The following is a 23,791-nucleotide window of genomic DNA, read 5'->3' as shown; positions in this document are numbered from 1 at the left end:
CATTTTAGAGCCGTCATTAATTTCAAGTGCCTTCAGAAATCATCATCATCGTGAACCTTGCGAGCTGCTGGGAGGTCAGTGGGTAGGACCGGCATGGGGCAGTGGGCGGCAGAGGATGTCCCTTCTGTGCCCCGCCCCCAGCGTCCTCAGCTTCCCAGAGTGACAAGAGAGTGTGGCTTGGGCTCCAGGCTGGGAAACCCATGGAGCCTCCTGCACTGGCTCTGCCCTGCACCCACGGTGGGCCTGGGGCGAGCCAGCTGCCCTGCTGCAACCTTCTCAGCCAATCTTGAAGGGAGACAGGGAACTGAGGCACACAGCTCAGCTCTGGCTCCCAGTTGGGGTGGCTGGGTTCCTCTCCTGGCCCAGGAACTCTGCGTTCCAAGCATCCAGGCTGCAGCAGCTCTGGTTTCCCACTTTCTTGGGACTGGCTAAGGTCTCAGTAGTCTCCCCTAGGTGCCCACCCACCCTGGAGACATGTAGTTTCCAGCCTGCCTTTAGAAACACCCAGCTGTGACCCCCCACCTCCAGGACCATGTTGATCTGGGGGAGGGAAGACCCCCAACTCAAGAATCGCTGTTTTGTTTGGCTTTGTGTTGAGACACAGGTGCAAGGCAGAGGATGTGCCAAGTGAATGGGGTAGCAGAGCGGAGCTGGGCAGGCAGGCTGTTCCTGTGCTTAACCCCCTGGTGGTGCTGCTGGGCAAGCTTTGGCAGTCTCCATGGCCCTGGGAACACCAGGGGACAGGATGGAGAGAGGCCTGTGCATCTACCTGGGGAAATGCCTCTTGGGTTTTCTGGGGTCTGCAGATGACAAGGTCAAGAACCCCTCCTCCTGCACCAGCCCAGGGTCAACTCTTAAAGTTCTCTTCCCATTCCTTCCCTCAAAGGCCCTCATTCCGGTTAATGCCTGCTCGTTGGAGCCACAGGCAAAGTGCACAGGGCTTGGGGTCTCTTTATAGATGGAGGTGGGGGAGGACGCTGCCCCTTCATCCTTGACATGGCTACAGAGGGGTCCCTTACAGGTGCTTGGACGGATCACAGCTTCCTGAGCCAGCCTCCCGAGGTGGAGACGGGGCAGTGGGCTCGCCCCCATTTCTCCCTTCAGCCATCACGGAGGCAGGGAGCAGGTGAGGCGCAGGCGGAGGTGGGCGCTGGCCGCGCCTTTCCTGCGTCAGTCGCCCTCCCCCGCCCCCAGCGGGTCTGTGCGCCGCCGCCCGCCCGCCGGGTGCCTGGCGGGACCCTTTACGCAGCAAGCAGCCAGCGCGTCTATTCCTGTCGGGCTGGTGGGAGGAGGCGGCGCGGGAGGGCGCGAGAGCTCCCAAGGAACACACAGCCAGCCAGCAGGGGCGGGGGAGCAGGGAGTCTGCGAAGGGGGTCCTGACAGCACAGAGGGGAGGAGGCTGGATGCAGGCACGGGAGGAGCAGCTCCGCCCTCCCTGGCCTCGCCTCCCACCCGTGAGTCCCTGTGCCAGGCCTGCCGCCTCTTGGTTTACTCAGGCATGGTTGACACACACACCTCGCTGGTGTGACCGTGGGCGAGTCACTAGCTTCTCTCATTCCTGGGATTCCTTCTGTCTGTCCCAAGGGGGCAGCAAGTAGCACCTCCTCCCAGGGTTGCTGGACGCCTGCTGGGAGGATGAGGACGCGGCTGGGGCGCAGAGGATCGGAGGAGGGGTCTCCCGCAGCGAGACTGCGAAGTACCCCTGGTTCAGCGAAAGCAGGCAGTCTTCGGACCCTGGGCTGTGGGTGCGTGTGTGTGTGCGCGCGCGCGGCTGGACAGAACTGGGGTGGAGGTTGGGGAGCCGGCCCTCGCACCTGCAGCTGGGAACGGGGCGTGAACCTCAGTAGGCAAGGTGGCGCACCGGGAGGAGGACCCCGAGGGGTCCGCACCCCAGAATCTGAGAGGCTCCGGACAGGTCTGTTCCCTCCCTGGCCGGAGCAGCTCCTTCGCCTGCATACACCAGGTAGCGAGGAGTGCCGCTATGGTGGTGGTGGCGGGGAGTGGGGTAAGGAGTGGCTGCATAATGGGACCAGCTCGTGTTGAGGGCCACCTAGCTTGGGCAAGATGGAAAGAACCCCTTCTTTCCATCTTTCACAACGTGAGCCCGGGAAGATCTGGATCTCCCAGAAGAGAGGTCCCTGGTTTCCGTGGGCCCCTCTGAGAGCGGAATCCCCGCCGTTCTAAGGGAATCGGGAGGGGAGCGGCCCAGCCCAGGCAGCCCGAGGGTCTGCGCTGCCCTCTGCTGGTAGCTGGGTTGTGCGCCCTGGTCGGGGAGCAAGGACGGCTGCCCTCTGCTGGACCGGAGGCAAGGCTGGGCGGGACCCCGGCCGCAAAGGGGAACCTGCGAGCTGCCGCCGAGGCTTCCCGCGCTGCGGGCCTCGCCCCTAAGGCCGCTGGCATGTGGGCCCTCCTGCATCGCGTGGCCACTTAGGCGCGCAGGGGGCCAGGCGCAGGACTGAGGCCTCTAGAGCCAGACTCCCCTCGCCGTCCTCCAAACAACCCTGGGCGGGGCGGGGAGCCGGCCGTTGGCGAGCGCGTGTGCGTCCACACGGCCGTGTGCAGTGACCCAGCGAACACGTGTGAACGCACTCCCGCGCTCACATGCACACGCCTGTGGCCGCACGGAGCCGTACACGCGCGGGGATGCACGCCCAGGGCACCGCCGCAGCCCAGCTGGCCTGGGACCCCGAGGGGCACAGCCCTTGCAGGGTTTGAGCTCCGGGCCCGTCCGGCCGGCGCATACTTGCGGGGCTGCAGCTGGGGCGCACCCCGCCCCCTACGCTGAACGGAGCCCTCCCCACTCTAGTGTGCGGCCGCGCCTTCTCCTCCCCCTCCCAGCTCCTGCCGCTCGTTCGTTCGCTCGTTGGCTCGCTCCCTCCCTCCCTCAGTCCCTCCTCCCTCCCTGGCTCGCTCCTAGCGCTCCCTCCCCGCGCCGCGGCAGAGCGCGGAGCCGAGCGGGAGCCGGCGCGGGAGCCGGAGCGGGCGACGGGCGACAACGCAGGCGGCGGCGGGTGCCGGCCTGGGCCCCGTAGTGCACAGAGTCCCCACCCGCGCCTCCGGTTTCTTTGCGTGCGCGGGGGCTCCAAGCAGCATGCGGGGCCGCTGCCCGCTGGCCCCGGCCCCGCTGCGGAGCGCGCCCGGCCTCGACCCCGGCCCCAGCGGCAGAGGTGGTGGCGGCGGCTCCGGACCAGCCTGGGGGGCAGATCCCGGCTGGTGGAGCCCGCGTCGAGCATCTTGAGTGCGCCCACCTGGGCCGCGCCGCTTCTTCCCACCTCGCCACTCCCGCGCCCCGGCCCCACTCCGCTTGGGCTGCAGCCCGCTTGGGGCGGACAGACGGACTGCCAGCCCCTTCAGGGCGCGCGGACTGCCAGGCGGAGGTGTTGGAGGAGGAGGAGACGAGGAGACGGAGGAGGGGGCTGGGCAGGGGCTGGGGCCGGGCCGGCAGGAGAGACATGCAATTGGGAACCGAACCGAGCGGACGGACGCTGCGCCCGGGATGCAGGTGAGACCCGCGGTTGCGGCTGAACCCGGAGCAGGCGGCCCCCAGGCGAGCTCCCCCAGGGGCCCGTTACCGGCTCACCATAAGCGCTTGGGACCGCGAGGTACCTCAGTACCAGGAGCGGTGGGGTGGGGAGAACCTCCTCTTTTCCCCCTGCCTCCTCTCCCGTTCTGGGCACTGGTCGCCCTGGAAGAAAAACTCCTTGATCTCCCCGCCCCCCCTCTGGGTGGGTGTCTCTTGCCATGGACCCTGGAGATCGCAGGTGCTCCCCTCGGGCCCCAGGGCGCAGATCTGGGACCCGGCTTGCCCACTGGCTCCAGCCTGGGAGGCAGCAGGAGTGGTCCATTTCCAGCTCCTGCCCAGTGGCGGTTGGAAAGCCGGCAATTGGGAAGGAGAGACCCCGGGAACCCCCTGGGTGGCCTCGCCTTTGTCTGCTTTCACCCTGGGCAGCTCACCTCCTCCTGCCCCACTTTTCGATCTGAGGCTGAGCAGTGGGAGGTGGGAGCCTGCTGTGGAAGAAGATGTGGAGGTAGCCTCCTGCTCTTCCTCCCCCTCCCCGTACACACACGCCCTGCCCTTCGTAGGGTGGGCTGCTGTCTTCTCTTCTAGGCACCCCCAGGAGACGGGCTGTGTTTGGTGCCCACTTGTAGGGGGCGGGGTGGGGCCCAGGCCCGAGGCCAGTCCCCTCCAGGCTCCTGTGAGGTCCCAGCCTTAGCTGACACTGCTGGGCTTGGCACTGGCTCTTTGTCCTCAGAGGTCCCCGGGGCCGGGATAGATGGTGAAGGGAGAATTTGGGAGCATGGTGGTAACTTCGCCCAGGTGGGTGGGAGCGCCGGTGGCCTGGAGGTGGGGGGCGGTCCCATCTGGGTGAGCCTCTTCCTGCCAGCCCAGCCCTCCTCCTCTGCTTGGTTTGGGCTGCCAGAGGGTGCAGCCCTGCCTGGCCTGAGGCTAGGGGCTCAGCCCTGACGGTCATTGTACCAAGGGCTCCAACAGGGGTCTTCATGCCTAGAAAATGGTGAGCTGGGTTCCCGGCTCTCGCACCACCACCACCCCCCCCCCCACGCACACACCCCTCTCCCGCCTCCAGGGCGCGTGCAGCTCCTGGCCCTTTGTCCTTGTGGACCAGGAGGGGCTCTCTGCCCTCACTCACAGGGGAAGGTCGGCAGCACCTGGGCTACAGGACCAGTGGAGTGCACCTGTCTTCTGGCCTGGGAGAGGTAGCGGCCCAGCAACTCCTTGGAGCTGGAGCCAACCTGAGGGAGGGAAGACTCAGTTGCAGACCAGGGCTCAGGGTAGCCTCCCCCTACCCCCTAGCCCTCTGGGTCAAGTGTGAGGTTTGATGGGAGCTGGGCTGCCTGTAGGGGACATGTGCACGAGGGACCAGGTGCCCAGGTCGGTGGGCAGCAGGGCGGGGCGCCATGGTGTGTGCATGTGGGAGGGTGGGCAGACCACTTCTTCCTCCCCCTTGCTCCTTGTCCACCTTAGCCCTAGGCCATCTGCTGTAGCCCAGATATAGTGGCCATTGTTTTCTAGCTGGAAATTCCAAAGGGTGACAGCCCCTCTTGTGGAGGTCAGTGGATACTCAGCCACAGGCTCCAATGCCAGAGCCCAGTGGGGTAGGGGCGCGGTGGGGGTGCATTCCTGTGCAGAGGGTGGGGGGAGGGGCGAGAGGGAAGCAGCAGGTGGACAGGGCCATGGCCAGCTGGAGTCCCTGGTCCAGGTGTCCTTAGTGGGACCCGGGCTGCCCAGCACAGAGCCCTGGTCCAGATGGTCAATGTGACAGCTTCCCTCCCCCACTCTCATTGGGCTTGGCCCTTTCTGCTTCTCCTCCTCCTCCTGGCCCCTCCTCCAAGAAGCCTCCCTGATTGCTCCCCCACTCCCCTCCCGCCCCGTGCAGAAACCCACGTGGTTTGCCTGTGGCAAAGGCCCCGCCCATTCATTCATGCATTTATTTGCTTAGTGAATCCTGGCGGTGCCACCCACCCAGCTCCCACCCAGCACCAGGCTGGGGCTTTACACACACACACACACACACACACACACACTCACACACACACAGACACAGCAATGCGTCCAAAGAACTGCTTGAGCGCGTCTGTCCCTCAGGCTCCTGTACCCAGCACCTGGGGTAGCAAGGCACAACAGTGGGCTAGTGGCCGGGACTTAACCTGGCAGGGTGCCAGCTGTCAGTATCCTAGGGTGGGGCTGGCAGCAGGGAGTCAAGGCAAGCAAACAGGTGGGAGTTCTCTCTGGACGGGGGAGAGAAAGGCAGGTGTGCTGAGTTCTTAAGCACTCAAGCAGTTTGGAGAATTGGGGTGCACACTTGGCAGGCAGAATGTAAGGAAGCAGGTGCACTGGGGCGTGCTCTATGCCAGCTGTCCATTGCTGATGTGTGGAATGGACGGCTGCATCCCCACAGGTGCCAGGGGCCTGCTCCCGTGTGTTCAGTCTCTTCTGTACTTCACAGTATAGACCCTTAGGGCCTGCTATTGGAACTTGACCCACGAGCCCATCCCCACTGTGGGATCAGCCTGCTAAACTTGGTCCCTGTCATTGTACCTTGTGGTGCTTGCTTGTGTCTTGCTGATGGACCAGGACTGTGCTGCTGGAAGCCAGCACCACCCAATCCCCAGACCTCTGAGTGGCTTCCTCCCTTTGCTCCGCCAACAGTGCTGCTGAGCCTGTCCATCTCTAGCAGCCTCACGGTGCAGCACACCAGCACGCCTCTAGGGCACGTGGCAGGGAGTGGAACTGCTGAGTGTGTGTGTGTGTGTGTGTGTGTGTGTGTTCATGCCCAACCTTGCTAAGGAGAAGTGCCAACCAGCATGTTTCCCAAATGAGTCGGCCCCCGCTTCCCACCTCTCTCACCTCACCGCAGCCCTCTGGGAATGCCTGCCCGACAGATTGCCTGTCCAGGGGCATATCTTTATGGCTTAGGTTTGCATGTATGTAGTTCTAGGTTGCTGGTGTATGAAGTGGGGGGTGGGAGTCCAGCTGGCAGTGACAAACACTCCTGCAGCACCTAGGTTCTCCCACTTGGCAGGGTGCTGTGGGTGCAGGAGGGGCAGAGGGGATACCCCAAAACTATTGGGAAGAAAGCGGAAGCTCAGGGGTAGGAGGGGGGAAACTGTCATGGCTGCGGATTCACCTCCAGAGTGGGAGTGAATGTTTTAACACCACTCCCGCACCGTGCCCTGAGATCTCCCCTGGCACTCGCCATGGGGCTTGGCTTTGTAGAGGGCTTAGGGGAAGTCACCAGGCACTGGACACTGGATGGACCAATACATTTGTCCCTCCTGCCTTCTGCCTCACATACTTTGTCTTGGGTGCCAGGCAGGGCGTCTCCCAGCTGGGGGGGGCCTTTGGGATGCAGTTGAGGGGGGCCTCTGGGATGCAGCTCAGGAGGGCGAGCACACTTTGCTTGCTTACTTCTCGTAGTAGGTTCCTCACTCCCTGCCCCAGGCAGGGCTTCAGTCTTGAACTGCCCGTGTCCTCACTGATCTGCGGCTCCACCCTCTGCACCTTTCAGATTGGCACGTGTGCCCATTGCCACTCCCCAAGCTGGCACCAGGCTGAGGGCAGCAGCTGTACCTTGGCAGAGCCTGCATACATCTGGCCAGAGGGTGCCAGCACCTCCTTGATGTTGCACTCTGTGACTGGCTTGGGGCAGTGGGCACTGGCCAAGGGTTGGCCAGCATTCAAGTGCACAGGGAGGGCTTGAGTGAGCAGCCAAGGCCAGTGCAGGGCGAGCAATTGTATTTATAGTTGGTGGGGCTGCGGTATAAATAACTCAGTGGACCTTGGTCTGGGATGCATGTGGGGGTAGATTTTAAATCTCCCCCACCCCTTTGCGAAGCAGAAATAACCCCAGCCAGCACCCAGTCCTGACCTCGCCTCGCCTGAGTGGCAGCTTGGCTGCCATCCCAGGACACTCACTCGGAAGGGGGCTGCAGCCAGGCACTGCCTGCCTGCTTAGTGTAGCCTCATTGACTGCATGATGGGCTCTGGGGTCATCCATCCCTGGGGTCACCCTTGACAGGTGAACCAGGGCTCTGAGCTGTTGTTGCCTCTCTGTGCCTCAGTGCACCCATCAGAAAAATGGGAATGCGGAGGTGGTGGTGGCCAGAGGTGGTGTCCTGTGTTGGTTCGTGGGACTGTAGCCCAACTGACCTGTGACCTGGAGCAAGTGACACCCCCTGCCCTCTCTCCCCAACACAGCAGCTATTGGAAATTCCATGAATTTCCAGAGGTTGGTGCTCAGGGTAATCTGGACTCCCAGAGTCCTCAAGGTGGGGTGTCTTACTTTCATCCTCCTCTTCCTCCTCCTCCTCCTCAGGTGCATGTCAGACCTCTACAGACCTGGAATGCCGGGCCAGTTCCACTGTTCTCTGCATCAGTCCTGTGTCCACCCTAGGTTAACCGGGTTTTGCCCCTACCCCACTCCCAAGACCAAGAAAGACCTGGGATAAGTGGAGTTCAGTTCAGGGAGCTCCCAGGGTGGGGCCAAGATCTGGTACCCTCCAGCCCCAGGGAAGGGAGATGCCAGGGGTGGGGGTTTGAAGGGTCCCTCAGCATCTGCTCCCACCCTCAGTCCTCCTGGTACCTGTCCGTAGCTCTGGGACAGCCCCCATCCAGTGGGAAGTGCAGTCCCTCAGGTGGGTGTGGCACACACAGAGCATCCTTCTCCCTCCTCATCCAGGCAGGTCCCAGGGTCACATAGCAGGGCAGGGACCAGCCACTCTCTGGCCCTGCTCTGGGCCCTGCCCCACCCCTACTGTTCCCCACCAACACTTGGCCACTCTGCTGGCAGAGGGCAGAGCCTATATATAGCAGCTGGCAAACACTCAGAGGCTTTCACAATTAAAATTCATAATTTATCCCACAATGGCCTGGGGCTGCGGGCAGGCCGACAGGAAGGCTGGCTGCTTCCCCCTTACCTCAGCCAGGGTGTGGACATGGGCGTGGCTCCCTCAAGTCCAAAGGCCCAGGCTACAAGCCCAGTGTGGCTGCAGGGGGCCGGCGGGGGGGGGAGCAGTGGACCTGGTGTCCCCCACCTCCAGCAGGTGGGTGGGCCACTGGGTGATACATTGCCTGTGGAGGCCAGGGCAGCATATTGGGAGAAGATTGAGCTCCCTGATGTGCCTAAGAAGTGGGGGCCAGGGAGTGGGGATGGGGAGCAGAGGGAGCCCCCCCATACACAGACCACACATGGAGGCCTTTCTCTGTCACACAGATTCTCACCCCGGGGGCCCAGCAGCTCTGCTAGAACCCAGAGCAACAGGAAAATAAAGAATTATCCACGACAAAGGACGTGACCTCAATTTTCTTCCACGTGGATTTTTCTCTCCCCTGCGGGGGTGGCCGCAAGGGGAGTGGGGGAGTTGGGCAGGAGGAGCAGGCAGTCTATATTGGCACCCCACCACCACCACACCCACACCCCACGGGTGGCGGAGGGGGGAAGCGCCTCCACACCTACTGGTCCGGATTAAACCAGCTTGGCAGCCCTGGCCCATTAGCGGCTCCCACCTGAGCTGTTATCAGTCATCCACACCTCAGCGGGAAATGCCCTGGAAAGCTGACCTGTTTGCTACAGGCTTGGGAGAGGGCTCTACCAGATGGGGGCGGGCATCCGAGGGGAAGCTGCGCTCTGCTCTAGTTGGGTTCGGGCAGGTGGCTGGGACACGGGCCCTGCTCCTGTACCTCTGCTGGCTGTGCACACGCTCTCTGGGACACTCTGCTTGTGTCTCTGGTGGGCTACTACGGGGACACTACCTCCCCCTGTCCCCTCCAGGAGGAGTTGATGGCATACAGGGTACCTGGCACTGGACAGGCACTTGGGAGGTGGGTCTTGCCCAGGCCTGGGGGATTGGACCCAGGGGCCGTGGAGGCAGAGGAATACCAGAAGGTGGCTAGCCCTGGAGCCAGAAGGAGCCCCATAGGAGGCGGAACCCATCTTCTAGGGCTGGACAAAAGCGCTGGTGGCTCCCTGGGCACCCTCCAGGCTCATTGGTCCTGAACTGGAATTAGGGGTCTTGAATGACTGACCCCCCTAAAGCCACTTAGACCAGTTGTCCATGCCCACCCTCAACCCCACCGCTGCTGATGCTGCTACTGTGGAATTGGGTCCAGCAGGTGCCCAGGTAGGCAGACCTTGGCAGTGGGGCAGGACTTGAGGGTCCCCACCCTGCCTTGCTCCTGTGGGTCTTCCAGCCTCCCTGCCTGGAATGGGGTAAGTGATCCTGGCCCCCGGCAGCCCTCTCCACCCCCACTAGGCCAGGTGCAGGTGTTCAACCCTCACCACCTGTACCTCCAGCAGGGCCTGCTGGGATCCACCCACCTTCCCAGCGGCGGGCACCTCCTCTCTCTGCTCCTCTCTCTTACCTGCCAGGTGTCTGTGTCAACTCCCTTCCTGCCCTCACTGTCCCCTCTCACTCCTGCCCCACCCTAGACCCACACACTGAGGAGAGTGCCCCAGGCCTTGGCAAAACCATCTGGCACTTGTGTGTATTGGGGATCCCTTGTCCCCACAGAGCGCTGAGTGGGCGTGCCATGAAATATTGATATGGGAACCTGAAATAGCCAAGCCTGCATGTGTGCTGGAACTGGCCCGAATTAGGAACAGCAGCAGCAGGCCCTGGAGGGAGACTACTGCGGTGGAAAAATACTAAAGATGCCCAGGGCTGCCATCAGTGGGGACAGGGAGTCAGCTCTTCCAAGGACCCTCCCTCCCCCAGCAGTCCCTGACACTAGGCAGCCCCCGAGCAGGCAGCAACTAGGACCAACAGATCTCAGGCACCTGCCCACCTGCACTGTGGCCTATGTGACTTCTCTTTGTGGAGCCTCAGTGCTGCTGGCCTGTAGAGTGGGTACAATGTGAATAGAGCCTGAGCCTGGCCTGAGCTGGGGAACTCTTGAACTGTCCCTGGCTGGCTCTTGGGGGACCTGCTGGGTGCTGGGGCTGGGATGTCCCACCAGTCCCACTAACCTGAGCTGCCCCCCTTTCCCACCCAATGACACGGTGGCTTGGGGTCTGGGGCTCATTCTCCCCGATGCCTGCCCAGGCTTGTGGAGGATGCTAACTTTGTGCTTGGGGCATTGCCTTCCACGCACGGGGACTCTGGGGCTTCAGGGGACTCACAGTGTAGGAAACAGGCCCTGGAAGGCAGGTACTGTGGGGTGGGGAGTGCCCACTGCAGGTGCCAAGTTCAGTTCCCTTCCTCCCCACCACTAGGGTTGGACAGGACTCTGGCTGCTGAAGGGTCTGCATTCCAGCGCCCCTCTACCTGCCTCTGAGAGGCTGATTTCCTCTGCGTTTATTGGTCTCATATTTTCTTAAGCTCCTGCCTCTGTAGAAAGCCCTTAGGGGGCAAGGATCTGAAACAAAACATTGATTAAAATGCATAAAACACTAGCTCATTGGCAATCACTGCTTTCAAGGAGCCATAGAAACGGGAATGGGAAGGGGTGGGCAGCAGGGAGAGCAGTGCCACCCACCCCACAGCTTGGGTGACCTCAGGGGGACATGACCCCACCAGCAACTTCCCGGGACAGGGATGCTGGGGGACAGGGGGACAGCGTGTGGACAACTTTCAGGACAGCCATGTGTAAAAGGGGGAGGAAGGTACAGCAAAAGACAGCCCTACCCTCCCGCACCCCCAAGCTGCCCTGCATGTGTAACCTGGCCTGGCCATTGCTCTGTGAGTGGCAGCTGTCCCACCAGTGTGTGTCAGTTCCCCAAGTTTCCCTGCTCGGTGGACCCAACCCCACCTTCACACACATAGCCCAGCCCACATACACTCCATACCCATGCAATGCCTTTACAGGGACATTCCCCAGAATTGGTCCTATGCTGCCCTTGCCCTCCAGCAGGTGAAACAAATGCATCCAGGGTTATTGAGCCTGGGAAACAAATGCATCCAGGCATTGGGGCTCATGAAGCTTTGAAGCCTGCTCCCCTCTTCACCCAGGTCAACAGGAAGCCCTGTCCTTTGGCCAGGAGGCAAGGATCTCATGCATTCCTTTCCTCCTCCCGTGTATGTTATGGTGTCAGTTTCCCAGCTCAGCTCAGTTTTAGGATGAGATGTGTGATCTGGCAATCAGAGTCCCCATATCAATGTCCTGTAGGGATCGAGTGAGATCTGGGACAGAGGGTCCATGAGGCCCCTGAACTAGAAGGCCATCAAGCCCATGGAAGCCCAAGGCCAGATGCGCTCTCCAGAGGACAGGACGAACTTGGGATCCTGCGTGGCTGTACTGAGATGGGTGGGGAGAGTGGGGAAGGCAGGTGGGCAAATAAACGTCGCGAGTGTTATATTAATGCCTGCCCGTTAGAGGGTCCAAGGAACTGACCAGCCCGGGGGCAGGGCATGTCCTTGGTGCCCTTCCCCACCCGCCTGCTGCCAGCCCCAATTACTTATTGATTGGCTGTCAGGATGTTTGCTTTCCTGGTTGGTCACTGGAGCGTGTGTGACTATGGAAAACAGCCTGGCGTGGGGGTCGGGCTGTGGAGGGGCTGAGCCATAGAAGAATCTGGAAAGGATGAGAAGGACTTTTGGGTGGAGCTGGGGTGAACAAAGGCCTGGGGGTTGGTGAAACCTTTAACAGATTATAATACAGCAAGGAGCATCCTTTGTCTCCTCTGGTCAACGAGTGGGTCACTTAGTCAATAAGCACAAAACGGCTATTGGTCCTGGAAGTCGGGAGCTTTGGGAAGTGTATACAGTGTCACTGGACTCTGATGGGCCAGAGTTCCCATCCCACGTTCCTTCCCCCAGCCAGGACAGTAGCGGGGGATGGGGGTGTTCCCTGGGCAGCCACAATCTCTCCAGTCCCAGTGGCCTGAGCTGTTGGCAAGGATGACAAGGGCAGAAAAAGAACAGAGGCTGGGCGATGGATAAATGGACATCAAGCAGGTGGGGTGGAAGAGGGATCCTGGTGTGGCTTAGCCCAGGGACAACCATGCCATGCGGGCAGGCTCTGGACCTGGTAGTGAATGCCAGGGGCACTGGGCCAAGGAAGTAGGAGGCAGAAGCTGGGTGCACAGTAGGGCAGATGAGGGACCTGTAGCCTCTATGGGAGTCAGAGACCAAGTCAGCCTGAACCTCTGGCACTGTCTCCTGCTCCCCATGGCATGCTGCCCCGCCTACCCCACCTCACCCCACGTGCCCTCTCAGTGCCACGCCCCTCAGCCCTGATCCAGTGCTTGGGGATGGGCTGGGTAGTCTGAACTCCAGGAGGCAGCACTGCTCCCAGCAGAAGGTTGGAGTTGGGTTCAGGAGGACAGATTTCACATGCAAGAGGGAGTCCTGGGGAAGGGCCAGGACTGGGACCTGGGATAGGTGTGAGGGTGGGGGAGAGAAGGGCCATGTGGGATTTGCAGGAGCAGTGGGGGCCCAGAGGGGCTTCCAGGTAAGAAGAAGGGATGGATTGATGAGCACGAGTGGGGCCCAAGACCTTGGTCTGTGGGCTCAGCCGTCTGTGTGGAGGGGAGGGGTTCTGGGGTTGGACCCTGTGGAAGCTCAGGGCTGATGGCCCAAGCAGGGCTGAGAGCTGTTCTCTGAAACCTTGGGATCCTGTGTCATTCTGGCCTCCGAAGTTTGGAGGTCCAGGACTGGCTTCATCCCTGGTGGGCGGGCAGAGGGCATGCCTGGGCTCTCAGCTGACCCCTGGGTGCTCCAAGGGAACGGGGAGGCCTGGGCATTGGGACCCCCAGCAGGTATCATGCCCTGCTGGGTGGGGATCCTTCGGCTCAGGGTGGGCTACAGCTGCTCACTGGCCTCTCACTGCCCCCTACCTCTGTCCTGTGCTTGCCTCCCTGGCTGCAGGTGAGCGAGAGGATGCCGGCGGGGGGCGCGAGGAGTATGCCCAGCCGCCTGGTGGCCTGCTGGCAACCCATCCTCCTGCTGGTCTTGGGTTCGGTACTGTCAGGCTCAGCCATGGGCTGCCCGGCCCGCTGTGAGTGCTCCGCTCAGGACCGTGCTGTGCTGTGCCACCGCAAGCGCTTTGTGGCGGTGCCCGAGGGCATCCCTACCGAGACCCGCCTGCTGGACCTGGGCAAGAACCGCATCAAAACGCTCAATCAGGACGAGTTCGCCAGCTTCCCGCACCTGGAGGAGCTGGAACTGAATGAGAACGTCGTGAGCGCCGTGGAGCCCGGCGCCTTCAATAACCTCTACAACCTGCGGACGCTGGGGCTGCGCAGCAACCGCCTAAAGCTCATCCCACTGGGCGTCTTCACGGGCCTCAGCAACCTGACCAAGCTGGACATCAGCGAGAACAAGATCGTCATCCTGCTGGACTACATGTTCCAGGACCTGTACAACCTCAAGTCGCTCGAGGTGGGCGACAACGACCTGGTCTACATCTCGCATCGCGCCTTCAGCGGCCTGCACAGCCTGGAGCAGCTGACACTGGAAAAGTGCAACTTGACCTCCATTCCCACCGAGGCGCTGTCGCACCTGCACAGCCTCATCGTCCTGCGCCTGCGCCATCTCAACATCAACGCCATCCGGGACTACTCCTTCAAGAGGCTGTACCGCCTCAAGGTTCTGGAGGTGTCGCACTGGCCCTACCTGGATACCATGACCCCCAACTGCCTCTATGGCCTCAACCTGACCTCCCTGTCCATCACGCACTGCAACCTGACTGCCGTGCCCTACCTGGCCGTGCGCCACCTGGTCTATCTCCGCTTCCTCAACCTCTCCTACAACCCCATCGCCGCCATCGAGGGCTCCATGCTACACGAGCTCCTGCGGCTGCAGGAGCTGCAGCTGGTGGGCGGGCAGCTGGCCGTGGTGGAGCCCTACGCCTTCCGTGGTCTCAACTACCTGCGCGTGCTCAACGTCTCGGGCAACCAGCTGACCACGTTGGAGGAGTCGGCCTTCCACTCGGTGGGTAACCTGGAGACGCTTATCCTGGATGCCAACCCGCTGGCCTGTGACTGCCGCCTGCTGTGGGTCTTCCGGCGCCGCTGGCGACTCAACTTCAACCGGCAGCAGCCCACGTGCGCCACGCCTGAGTTTGTCCAAGGCAAGGAGTTCAAGGACTTCCCCGACGTGCTGCTGCCCAACTACTTCACCTGCCGCCGCGCCCGCATCCGGGACCGCAAGGCCCAGCAGGTGTTCGTGGATGAGGGCCACACGGTGCAATTCGTGTGCCGGGCTGACGGCGACCCACCGCCCGCCATCCTCTGGCTCTCGCCCCGCAAGCACTTGGTGTCGGCCAAGAGCAATGGGCGGCTCACCGTCTTCCCCGACGGCACACTCGAGGTGCGCTATGCCCAAGTCCAGGACAACGGCACCTACCTGTGCATCGCGGCCAACGCGGGCGGCAACGACTCCATGCCGGCCCACCTGCACGTGCGCAGCTACTCGCCCGACTGGCCGCACCAGCCCAACAAGACCTTCGCCTTCATCTCCAACCAGCCGGGCGAGGGGGAGGCCAACAGCACCCGCGCCACCGTGCCTTTCCCCTTCGACATCAAGACGCTCATCATCGCCACCACCATGGGCTTCATCTCCTTCCTGGGCGTCGTGCTCTTCTGCCTGGTGCTGCTTTTCCTGTGGAGCCGCGGCAAGGGCAACACCAAGCACAACATTGAGATTGAGTACGTGCCCCGCAAGTCGGATGCCGGCATCAGCTCAGCTGACGCCCCCCGCAAGTTCAACATGAAGATGATCTGAGGGCGAGCCGGGCGCGTGCGTGCACGCACGCAGGCACACACATACATACATACACACACACACACACACACACAAAATCTCTTTCGCCCCTAGCCAGCCTCTGTGGCCCACCCTTCCCCCCCGGGGCTGGCCCTGGCTTTATCTGGACCTCCCAAGTCCACAGGCCTGGAGACCCCCCCACCCACCTCCGCCCCCTGCACACGGGGGGCGCACGTGGACAGACCAGAGTCAACCCACGAGGCAAGGTGACCTGCCACAGCGTCAACCATTCAGTTAAAAAAAAAAAAGTTACGAACTTCCTCTGTAACTTGGGTTTCAATAATTAATGGATTTTTATGAAAACTTGAAATAATAAAACAAAAAAAAAAAAGAAAACTCTCCTAGAGCTGGTCGGAATGCACTTCTCACGTCCTGAGCGCCCCTGAGCCCTCTTCCAGCTCACTTTATTTTTCTCCTCCTCTTCCTCCTCCTTTCTCTTCCCTTCCCCTGTGGGGAGGGATTACTCAGGAAAACAGGAAAGGAGGTCCCAGCTCCGATGGCCAACCCCTGCCAGGATGCCCCCTGGGAGCGGGCTGGTGAGTGACAGGTCTGGGCCCAGCTCTGCAGCTGGCCACTTGCAGGGAGGCGACAGGCCAGAGCCGATGGCAACGTGGGGGCAGGGGGGCCCGTGGGCTGGGACCCCCGGGGCAGCAATACCACTGGGAGGGGCGTAGTCAGGGGGTATGGCTGGGACTCCAGAAGGGCTGCGGTCCTCCTGGGGACAGCATGGGCCAGTGGAGAGAGAGAGCCTCGGGTCCCATCTCTGCCTCTCGCCGCTGCGTGGCCTCGAGCAGGTCATCGCCTCCCCACCCCTCTCTCTCGGGGCCTCAGCCTCCAGCTCTGTACAAATGGGAACATTCCACCCGCCCTGCCTACCTCACAGGGCTGTTGTGAGGAACTGACAGCTAATGTATGTGAGACACTTTGTAATCTGTAAAGCTCTGTGCACATGTGTGGGTGACTGCTCTTGTGATGCTCATTCTTATCTCATTGTTGCGGGGGGCCCTGGGGGGGGAGGGGGCTGCAGAGGGGCGGGTCACTCCCCTCACTCCTTTCCTGAGTTCCCTCCAGCTTTAGCCTGGGGATTTGCAGGGAAAGCAGAACCAGGTTTTCTTCAAGTCCTTCCCACCCCACTGCATGCATTTATGGAGCACCTGCTGTATGCCATGACTCCGTGGGGATTGTCCAGTCTGAGGGGCAGGAGCTCAGCTCTGGATCCAGGTTGTTCTGCCCTCTTCCCCTCTTCCAGCAGGCCTGGCCTCTCCTGGGCTCTTGAACGGGCTGAGGATAGGGTTAGGAAGGACTTCCCTGATGTGAATGGGTCCTGGCCCCAGTAGGAAGATCCACCCTGGCCCTGCCCTTCAGCACCTCTAGCTTGGAGGTAGACAGTCAGGTGGGTCACCTGGTAGCCAGCCTGGCACCTGTGGTCTTATTTCAAGAAGCTGTCCACTGGCTCAGCCAGCGGACCATGTGCCCTCACCATGTTATGGCAGGCAGGGAGGGGGTCTGGGGCCAGGGGTGGGGGGACCAGCTTGCTCATCACCCTGGTGACTCTTGGGTTCCCCTGCAGCCGGTAGCAGATGCAAGGCACCCCTATGGTGCTCCTGCGGCAGGAGAAGCTTCTAGAACACAGCTCTTCCTGTCGGGGCTCTTCCCATGCCTCCCTGAGCTCTAAGCGTGCCTGTGGCTGGCGGCCAGGCGGGCATTTCCCTTCTCGCTTGCAGACAATCCTGAGAGGTGCTGATAGTGGCTGCTGGGCACACCTGCTCTGGCCCCACCAGAAAGATCTTCCATCCACTGATTCACTCCCCTAATGTCCTCAGTGGCTGGAGCTGAGCAGGAGCCAGGAGCTCCATCTGGGTCTCCCATGTGGGTATAGGACCCCAAGGCTTTGGGCCATCCTCTGCTGCTTTCCCAGGCTACAAGCAAGGAGCTGGAAGGGAAGTAGAGCATCTGGGACACAAACTGGTGCCCATGTGGGATGCTAGTGCTAGCAGGTGGAAGATTAGCTAGTTGAGCCACCATGCCAGCTCTTAAGGTACAGATTTTTAAACCTGGCTTGAGCTGGGCAGGGTACCACTTGGGGAAGCAATAGAGAGACTTGAGCCTGCATGCAACATCAGGCCAGCGGTGACACATGAGGCTCCACACCCTCACTGACTTGCCCACCTGCAAGGCCGCACATGGACCCCTCCTCCATTGTCCTGCCAGCCTTAAGTCCCAGCTGTGCCATCCACCATGCCAGGTGTGCCAGGTGGCCTGGTCTGAGCCCCTCTGGGATGCGGTGGGATCCAGGGCCAGTGTTTTTCTGAATCCTGGGCTGGCAGCAGCCCCTGGGGAAGCCCAAAGTGGTGGGGCTATCCTCTGGTGGTTCTCAGAGTGGGGAGGGTAAGCTTGGAGAGTTGTGAGTACATGGAAGGGGAGGGGACAACGGGCTGAGTTTGATTCCCATACAGAAACCCTGTCCTAGGCAATGGCCTTGACTACCACTGAGAAGCCTGCTGGGCAGGTCCAGGGTGGGAACAGGGGATATGGGAAAGCCACACTGCCTGGGCCACTCGCCCTCTTTCCCTGGCACAAGCACAGCTGGATCCTGAAGCCAGAAAGAGGTGGGCTAACAGTCCTAGGCCTTCCTGGACCACCCACATTCCACACAGGTCAGACCCCATGGGCACCTGGGGTGTGGTGCCTTACCCTCTGCACTGGCCACTCTGCTCGCCCTTATGCCTGGGGTCAAAGGCATGAGGCTGGAGGAGGGAGCTCCTGAGGAGCAGGCCAGATAGGGAGACCTACTGTCCAGGAGTGCAGGCCTGGAGTCACCTACAGGCAGTGGTGTCTTACAGAGGCAGCCCATAAAACCTGGCACCTACCCTCACCTAATGGAGGGCCTCTCACACAGTCAGGACGTGAGCTTTGTTCAGATCCCATCCCCCCACAGCATCCCAGGTGCAGATGGGGGCTGAAGAGAGCTTGAGGAGACCACAGGCAGGACACTGAAGCGTCCCCCTGACTGGGTGTGGCATGGACTGGGAGGAGGGAATATGGGGGTGGGGGGACCTCTACAGGGCCCCCAAAGAACTGAAGTCCCAAATGAGATTGGGGACTCCAAATCTGGTCTCTGTGGGCAGTCTGGGACTGCAGAACAGCCATACCCTGTGCCCCAGAGGACCAGGCTACACTTGTGTGTTTCCAACAACCAAAGAACCTTGAGTGTTTATAGAGTCTGAAGCTGTCATTCCTGGACCAGGAGCCAGGGCAGCTCGGAGCAGCTAGCTTGAAGGTGTTTCTTGGTATCCTGGGGCACTCCTGCCCCCAGGGGTGCCATTTTCTCTGCTCCTCTGCCATCCTTGAACACTGGGCAGCCCTGGCTGCCTCCTTTGCAGCCCACCTGACCACAGCCTCACCTCAGGCAAGCTCTCCAGGGAGAAAATCTTGATTGGTCACTTCACAGCTTGGCTTGGCTGCTTCCTAGACACCTGCCGACACCTCGTCCAATCAGCTGCAGCCGTGGCTTGGCAGCTCTCGTCCAGAGCCACAGTCAGGATGTAATTGGGCCAGAAGGGCCTGAGACGCTGGGTTGACTCCTCTAGCTGCAGCCTCATGAGCCCCAGTGGTCTGTCCCCAGAGCTGTGTCTTTTCCATAGCAGGCAGAAGTTCTGGGCTAGTTACTCAGTTTGTCCATAGCTCCTGTCGGAACCAGGCCAGAAGCTTGCCCTCTTTCCTCTCACCTCGTAGACCTGTTCTCGGTGAATAGGGGTATATAGGGAGTGGAGATGCAGGCTGGGGAGGTGACACATTCTAGGGCACCCACTGCTATGCTTGATGGGACAGGGTACAACCACAAAGTGCACTCAGAAAACCTACCCGTGGGAAATCCAGTGTAGGGGAGAGCAGCTGGAGGTGGCCCTGACCTTGCTTGATAACTTTTAGCTTGTTAAAAAAATAATAATAATCGTGGGATCCTAAAAGGGGCAAAGCACAAGCACAGAGCATCCTGACCCCCACCATCTCCAGTATAATCTCAGGACCCTCTTAGGGCAGGGCGGGGGTAGGGGTACCCTCCTGGAAGTCTGACCCCACAGCAGGAGTCCACAAGAATTGTTGTGTCTCACACACACACACACACACACACACACACACACACACACAACCCAGGGCAAGCAAGGCCTTCGGGTTGGGGGACTAGTCATTCTGGCTCCAGACTGGGCAGCCCCTGTGGTAGGCTGGGGGATGGGCCAGACGTGGTCCAGGTGGGAGTGGTTGCCAGGCAGGAGGCAGGGGAGGGCCCAGTGGTGGGGCCAAGCCCACGCTGGAACTGCCCCTTTGTTTATCAGGATGTGGCATCCTCAGTAATACCATCCCCAAGGCCTGGATGGGAGTTGGGATTGACCCAGCTGGTGTTGGCTTCTTATAGGCTCCCAGGAAGGGTCAGCCCAGAGTTGCCTGGCAACTCAACTAAGCATGTCCACCTCCCGGAGTTTCTGGGCAGGCAAAACTCTGTGTCGTCCGAGCTCTTCCCAGGCAGACAGGGTAAGCCCTGCCCCGTTGCCTCATTGTCCCTCTTTACAGCTTCAGTCACCCCCATGGGCTCCCAGCACCCGCATGGACCAGGCAGCCTCCAAGGGGTGGCTGGGGGTTTGCTGCCCAACAGTGAATGCAGGAGGGGCCCCCAGCAGGGAGGTCCCAAAGGAGCTTGACCACCCCTGGCAGGTGCCCAGCTGGCCACGAGCCCAAAGGACAAGCTGTTCCTTTTCCTGTACAGCAGCTGGGCCGGGACAGAGACCCTGCAAGATTGATGGGCACCTGTGGCCATCCAGAGGCGGGGAGATGCAGGCAGTGCAGGGCAGACAGGGAAGCAGTGGAGTGTCCTGTGCTGAAGCCAAGTGCATGATGAGGCCAGGATGGGTACCCAGGGCCTTCTCTGGGCCCCCCAGAAAACTTTCCAAACACATCTGTAGGAAACCAAGAAAGTGAGGAATACATCTAGTGAGTGACTTGGAGCTGTGGTGCCCAGGATCCCTTAGGCAGTGGCAGCTAAGGCACAGTTACCCATCAGAGAAGGGACACACAGAGATCAAAAGCAGAGGACGGCTTTGCCAGGGTCCCTGGCCCTGTGTCCCAGCTCCCCTGATTCTGGAAGAGGTAAATGGGTTTTGGGCACTCCCCTGCCTCACCGTTGGAACCCCTGTGTTGGGGACAGACTCCTCCCTCCAACTCCCACCCTCTGTTGGCTCCAGGCAAGTAAAGGGCTAGGGTGGCTATGGGGCGATAGGTTGCTCTGCAGAGCACCTTCCCAGCACTGGGGAGCTATGGAGGGTCTTGAGGGTAACAGGGACACGATCAGAAGGAGAGGTTGGAGGCGTGGGAGCAGGACTGACAAAGGCTGAGCCCCTCCTTCAGGGCAACCATAGCCACACACCGCACATGCGCTCACACATGCTTCCACACAGAAACCGCCATCTGTGTCCTCCTCACCACACATGAACCAGCATCCACCCGACTCGTGGCGAAAGGTCAGCCTGGAGCAGCCCCAACACTCCCTCCCACAAACACGCATGTACACCAAGGCTCAGACCCTGAGAGAAGCCCCGTTTACGTGCACACACCCAAACACACACACACAACCACATGACTCCAGTGTACCTGGCTGGGTCAAGCCCCAAGCAAGCTCCAGGAGTCCAGACCATCATGTGTCCCCCAGGGTGGGTCCCATCTCACCCACGGTCCACAGTCTCCAAGCCAGTTGTGTGCTCAGGGCTCACACATCTCTTACACACACACACACACACGAGCCCACACCCACGTGGACACCTAGGTGTGCGTGGTGTAGAGCAGCCCAGAGCTTTATCCCGCCCCTGGTGCCAGGACCAGCCAATGAGAGTGCACGGGGCACTGTCTCCTAGGTAACTAGGCTGAGCTGACCAGCTATGGGACAGGAGGGGTGTTGTGGGTGTGGCCACGTGGCCCGCTTAACACACCCCCTCCACACACACACACACACACACACATACAAACTACCCCTACCCAAAAATCTTGCTCCCTGGAGGAGATCTTAAAGGGTAGGGAGCAGCAGTGGTAGGGGTGCCTCAGAGGCACCCCACTCGGAAGGCCAAGGCTGAAATCCCAGTGGACAATCCTGAGAGGTATGAGTGGAGGTGGAAGCTGGGGTGAGGGCTCCCCAGCGTGCAATCTAGAGCTGGAAGAGCCACATCCCAGTCCTGACCCCGCCTTGGGCCAGCCGGAAGTTGGCAGTGCGGCTAGTTCCCCTGGCAGAGGTACATGCGGGCAAGCCCACAGAGTGCTACACATCCCACTGGCGCCCAGCTCCTGCCTGCTGCTGCTACAATGCTGTGAGTTTAGGATGATGGGGAGCCTCTGGACTAAGGGGCACAGGTGGGGGGGATCCTGTCCTCTATTCACAGCCAGGTGCCAGCTGTGCCCCTTCCCAAAAAGTTAAATGTGCCATCGGTTTGGGAGCAGAGTCCGTGGTGAGTGTCCCACTGCCATTTCTCTGCTTGGGAACATTGAGGGTTAGGTGAACCTGACGGGGGCCATGCAGAGAGGCTGCACTGATGGCCTGGGGCACACAGCCATGCATAGGCAATCTCCCTGCCTTCCACCTGTTCCCACAGGGAGGCAAGAGTGAGGCTGCCAGCTACACAGAAGAGGGGGGCTCACGGTGGTCTTGACCCTTGTCTATCCCACCTCCAGCCTGTGGGAGGATATCCGCCCACCCTGGACTCTGCTGCTTTGTGTGTCTCTCCCTCTGGCTTCCCTCTGGACTCTGGCTCAGGCCCAGCCCAGCTCTGCCATTACTCCCAGTGTGATTTGCTTTTCCCATCTGTGAAATGGGTCAATAGCCCTGTTGTAGACCACCCTCTGCTTCAATGCACACCTACTTTAAAAAAAGCATAAAGATTTATTTTGATTTATTTGAAAGACAGAAGAAGAGAGCGCAAGAGATGATCTGTCTACTGGTCCACCCCTCAGATGGCAGCAACAGCCCAGGCTGGGCCAGGCCAATGCCAGGAGCCAAGAGCACCACACGGACCTTCCACAAGGGTGGCAAGAACGCAAGTACCCAGGCCATCCTCTGCTGCCATCCCAGGCTCATGAGCAGGGAGTTGGATGGGAAGCAGAGCAGCTGCTTGCGTGGCAGGTGGCAGTTCCCCCTGCTTTCTGCCAGATCGGGGCCTGGCCCTGGGAATAGAATGAGGTCATGAGAAAGCAACTGTCATGGCAGAACTTGGAGTCTGGCAGCTGGGGGAGACTCCAGCAAGTGAGTCCCTGGGCTCATGTGCATTTTGGAATTGAGATCCATGTGCCCTGGCATCAGGAGGAATCCCCGGGGGGTGAGGGGGAGGAGCAGGCTCTGGGCCCCACAGCCTGCAGCACAGCAGTGACTGGAATGGTGGGAAACCTTAGCTCTTGGCTTCCCAGCATACCCCGTGCCTTGCACGCAAGGCCTTTCCCGGGGCTCTCGTGGTCAGCCCTCCCTCCCTTCCACGCCCTGTCCCAGGCTCTGCCATCATTGGTCGCAGCAGGCCCTCCACTCTGCCCTGCTTTGCATAATTGGCTTCTGGGGTGAGCTGTTGGAAGAGCTTTTTTGCCCCGGGTTGAATTCTCAGCTTGGCAGTGATCAGCAGGCGCCCTGGGGTTCGCCACTGTAAACCCACAAAGTGCCTGGCTCATACCACATGCCCGGTTGGTACCCACTCGCTGTCCTTCACTTCAGGGATGGGTCGGGGGCTTTCAACTGGGATATGGCTCAGCCTCTTAGGGCACTGGCTGGTGTCCAAGAGTGGGCGTCTGCCAGGAGCACAGCATGTTTCAAAGAATCATCGAACAAGGATGTGGCTCCAGGGGAAGCCGGGCCAGCATGGGGGGCGGGGTAAGCGGAGAGGTGGGGAGCAGGGAGGTAATATCCCAGGTTTCCAGGTACAGCCTGGTGGACTGCAAGTAGACAAGGAACAGACACCTGCCCCAGTCACTGCCAACCCAAAGTCTTGCCTGGAGTCTTTGAACTTGCCCCCTCACTGGAGCTAAGGCTGGGGAAGCCAAGCCTGGGTGTCCATAAGAACCAAGTCAAGTTCAGAGAGGGTGGGCAGAAGTTTGGAGGCAGAGGAGAGGACTGTCCCTTCTCCCAGTCCTGCTTCACTTGCTACTGCCTTGACCCCGGCTGTCCGAGACCTTGAGCAGGCATGACCTAATGGGTGGCTTTGATGCTACACCCCACCCCACCCCCCAGTGCTGGCCTCTGACTGCACCCCTCTTCACACTCAGCTAATTTTGCGTTTCATCCATTTCTTGTTATCCAAATCCTGGTGTCAATGTCTTTCTTAGGGGCCAGTCTTTTCACAAGCCCCCTTTGAATATAAGGGGGCAGAGAGTTTTTTTTTTTTTTTTAAAATCACTCATTTATTTGAAAGACACACAGGGAGACAGGCAAATAGATCTTCCACCTGTTGCCCATGACAGGCAGGGCTGGGTCGAACAGGGGGCTGGGAAATCCAGCTTGCATCTCTCCAGCTGTTTGAAGCATCACCAGCTGCCTCTCAGGGTACACACCTCA

General features: G+C 60.5%; 1 protein-coding gene across 1 annotated transcript; it reads left to right on the top strand.

Moving 5' to 3' along the window:
- Window positions 1-3,328: 3,328 nt before the first annotated feature.
- On the top strand, window positions 3,329-15,537 carry LINGO1 (leucine rich repeat and Ig domain containing 1). The gene is made up of 2 exons (XM_040969471.1): window positions 3,329-3,502; window positions 13,324-15,537. The coding sequence occupies exons 1-2, from the start codon at window positions 3,497-3,499 to the stop codon at window positions 15,178-15,180; spliced, it is 1,863 nt and encodes a 620-aa protein (XP_040825405.1). The 5' UTR covers window positions 3,329-3,496; the 3' UTR covers window positions 15,181-15,537.
- The last annotated feature ends 8,254 nt before the right edge of the window (window positions 15,538-23,791 follow it).

The sequence above is a fragment of the Ochotona curzoniae genome, unplaced genomic scaffold (assembly GCF_017591425.1).
Source record: "Ochotona curzoniae isolate NIBS_2020 unplaced genomic scaffold, NIBS_Ocur_1.0 scaffold_4701, whole genome shotgun sequence".
Taxonomy (NCBI): Eukaryota; Metazoa; Chordata; class Mammalia; order Lagomorpha; family Ochotonidae; genus Ochotona; species Ochotona curzoniae.
The sequence above is the reverse complement of the archived record's forward strand: the minus strand, read 5'-3'. Positions and strand labels throughout refer to the sequence as shown.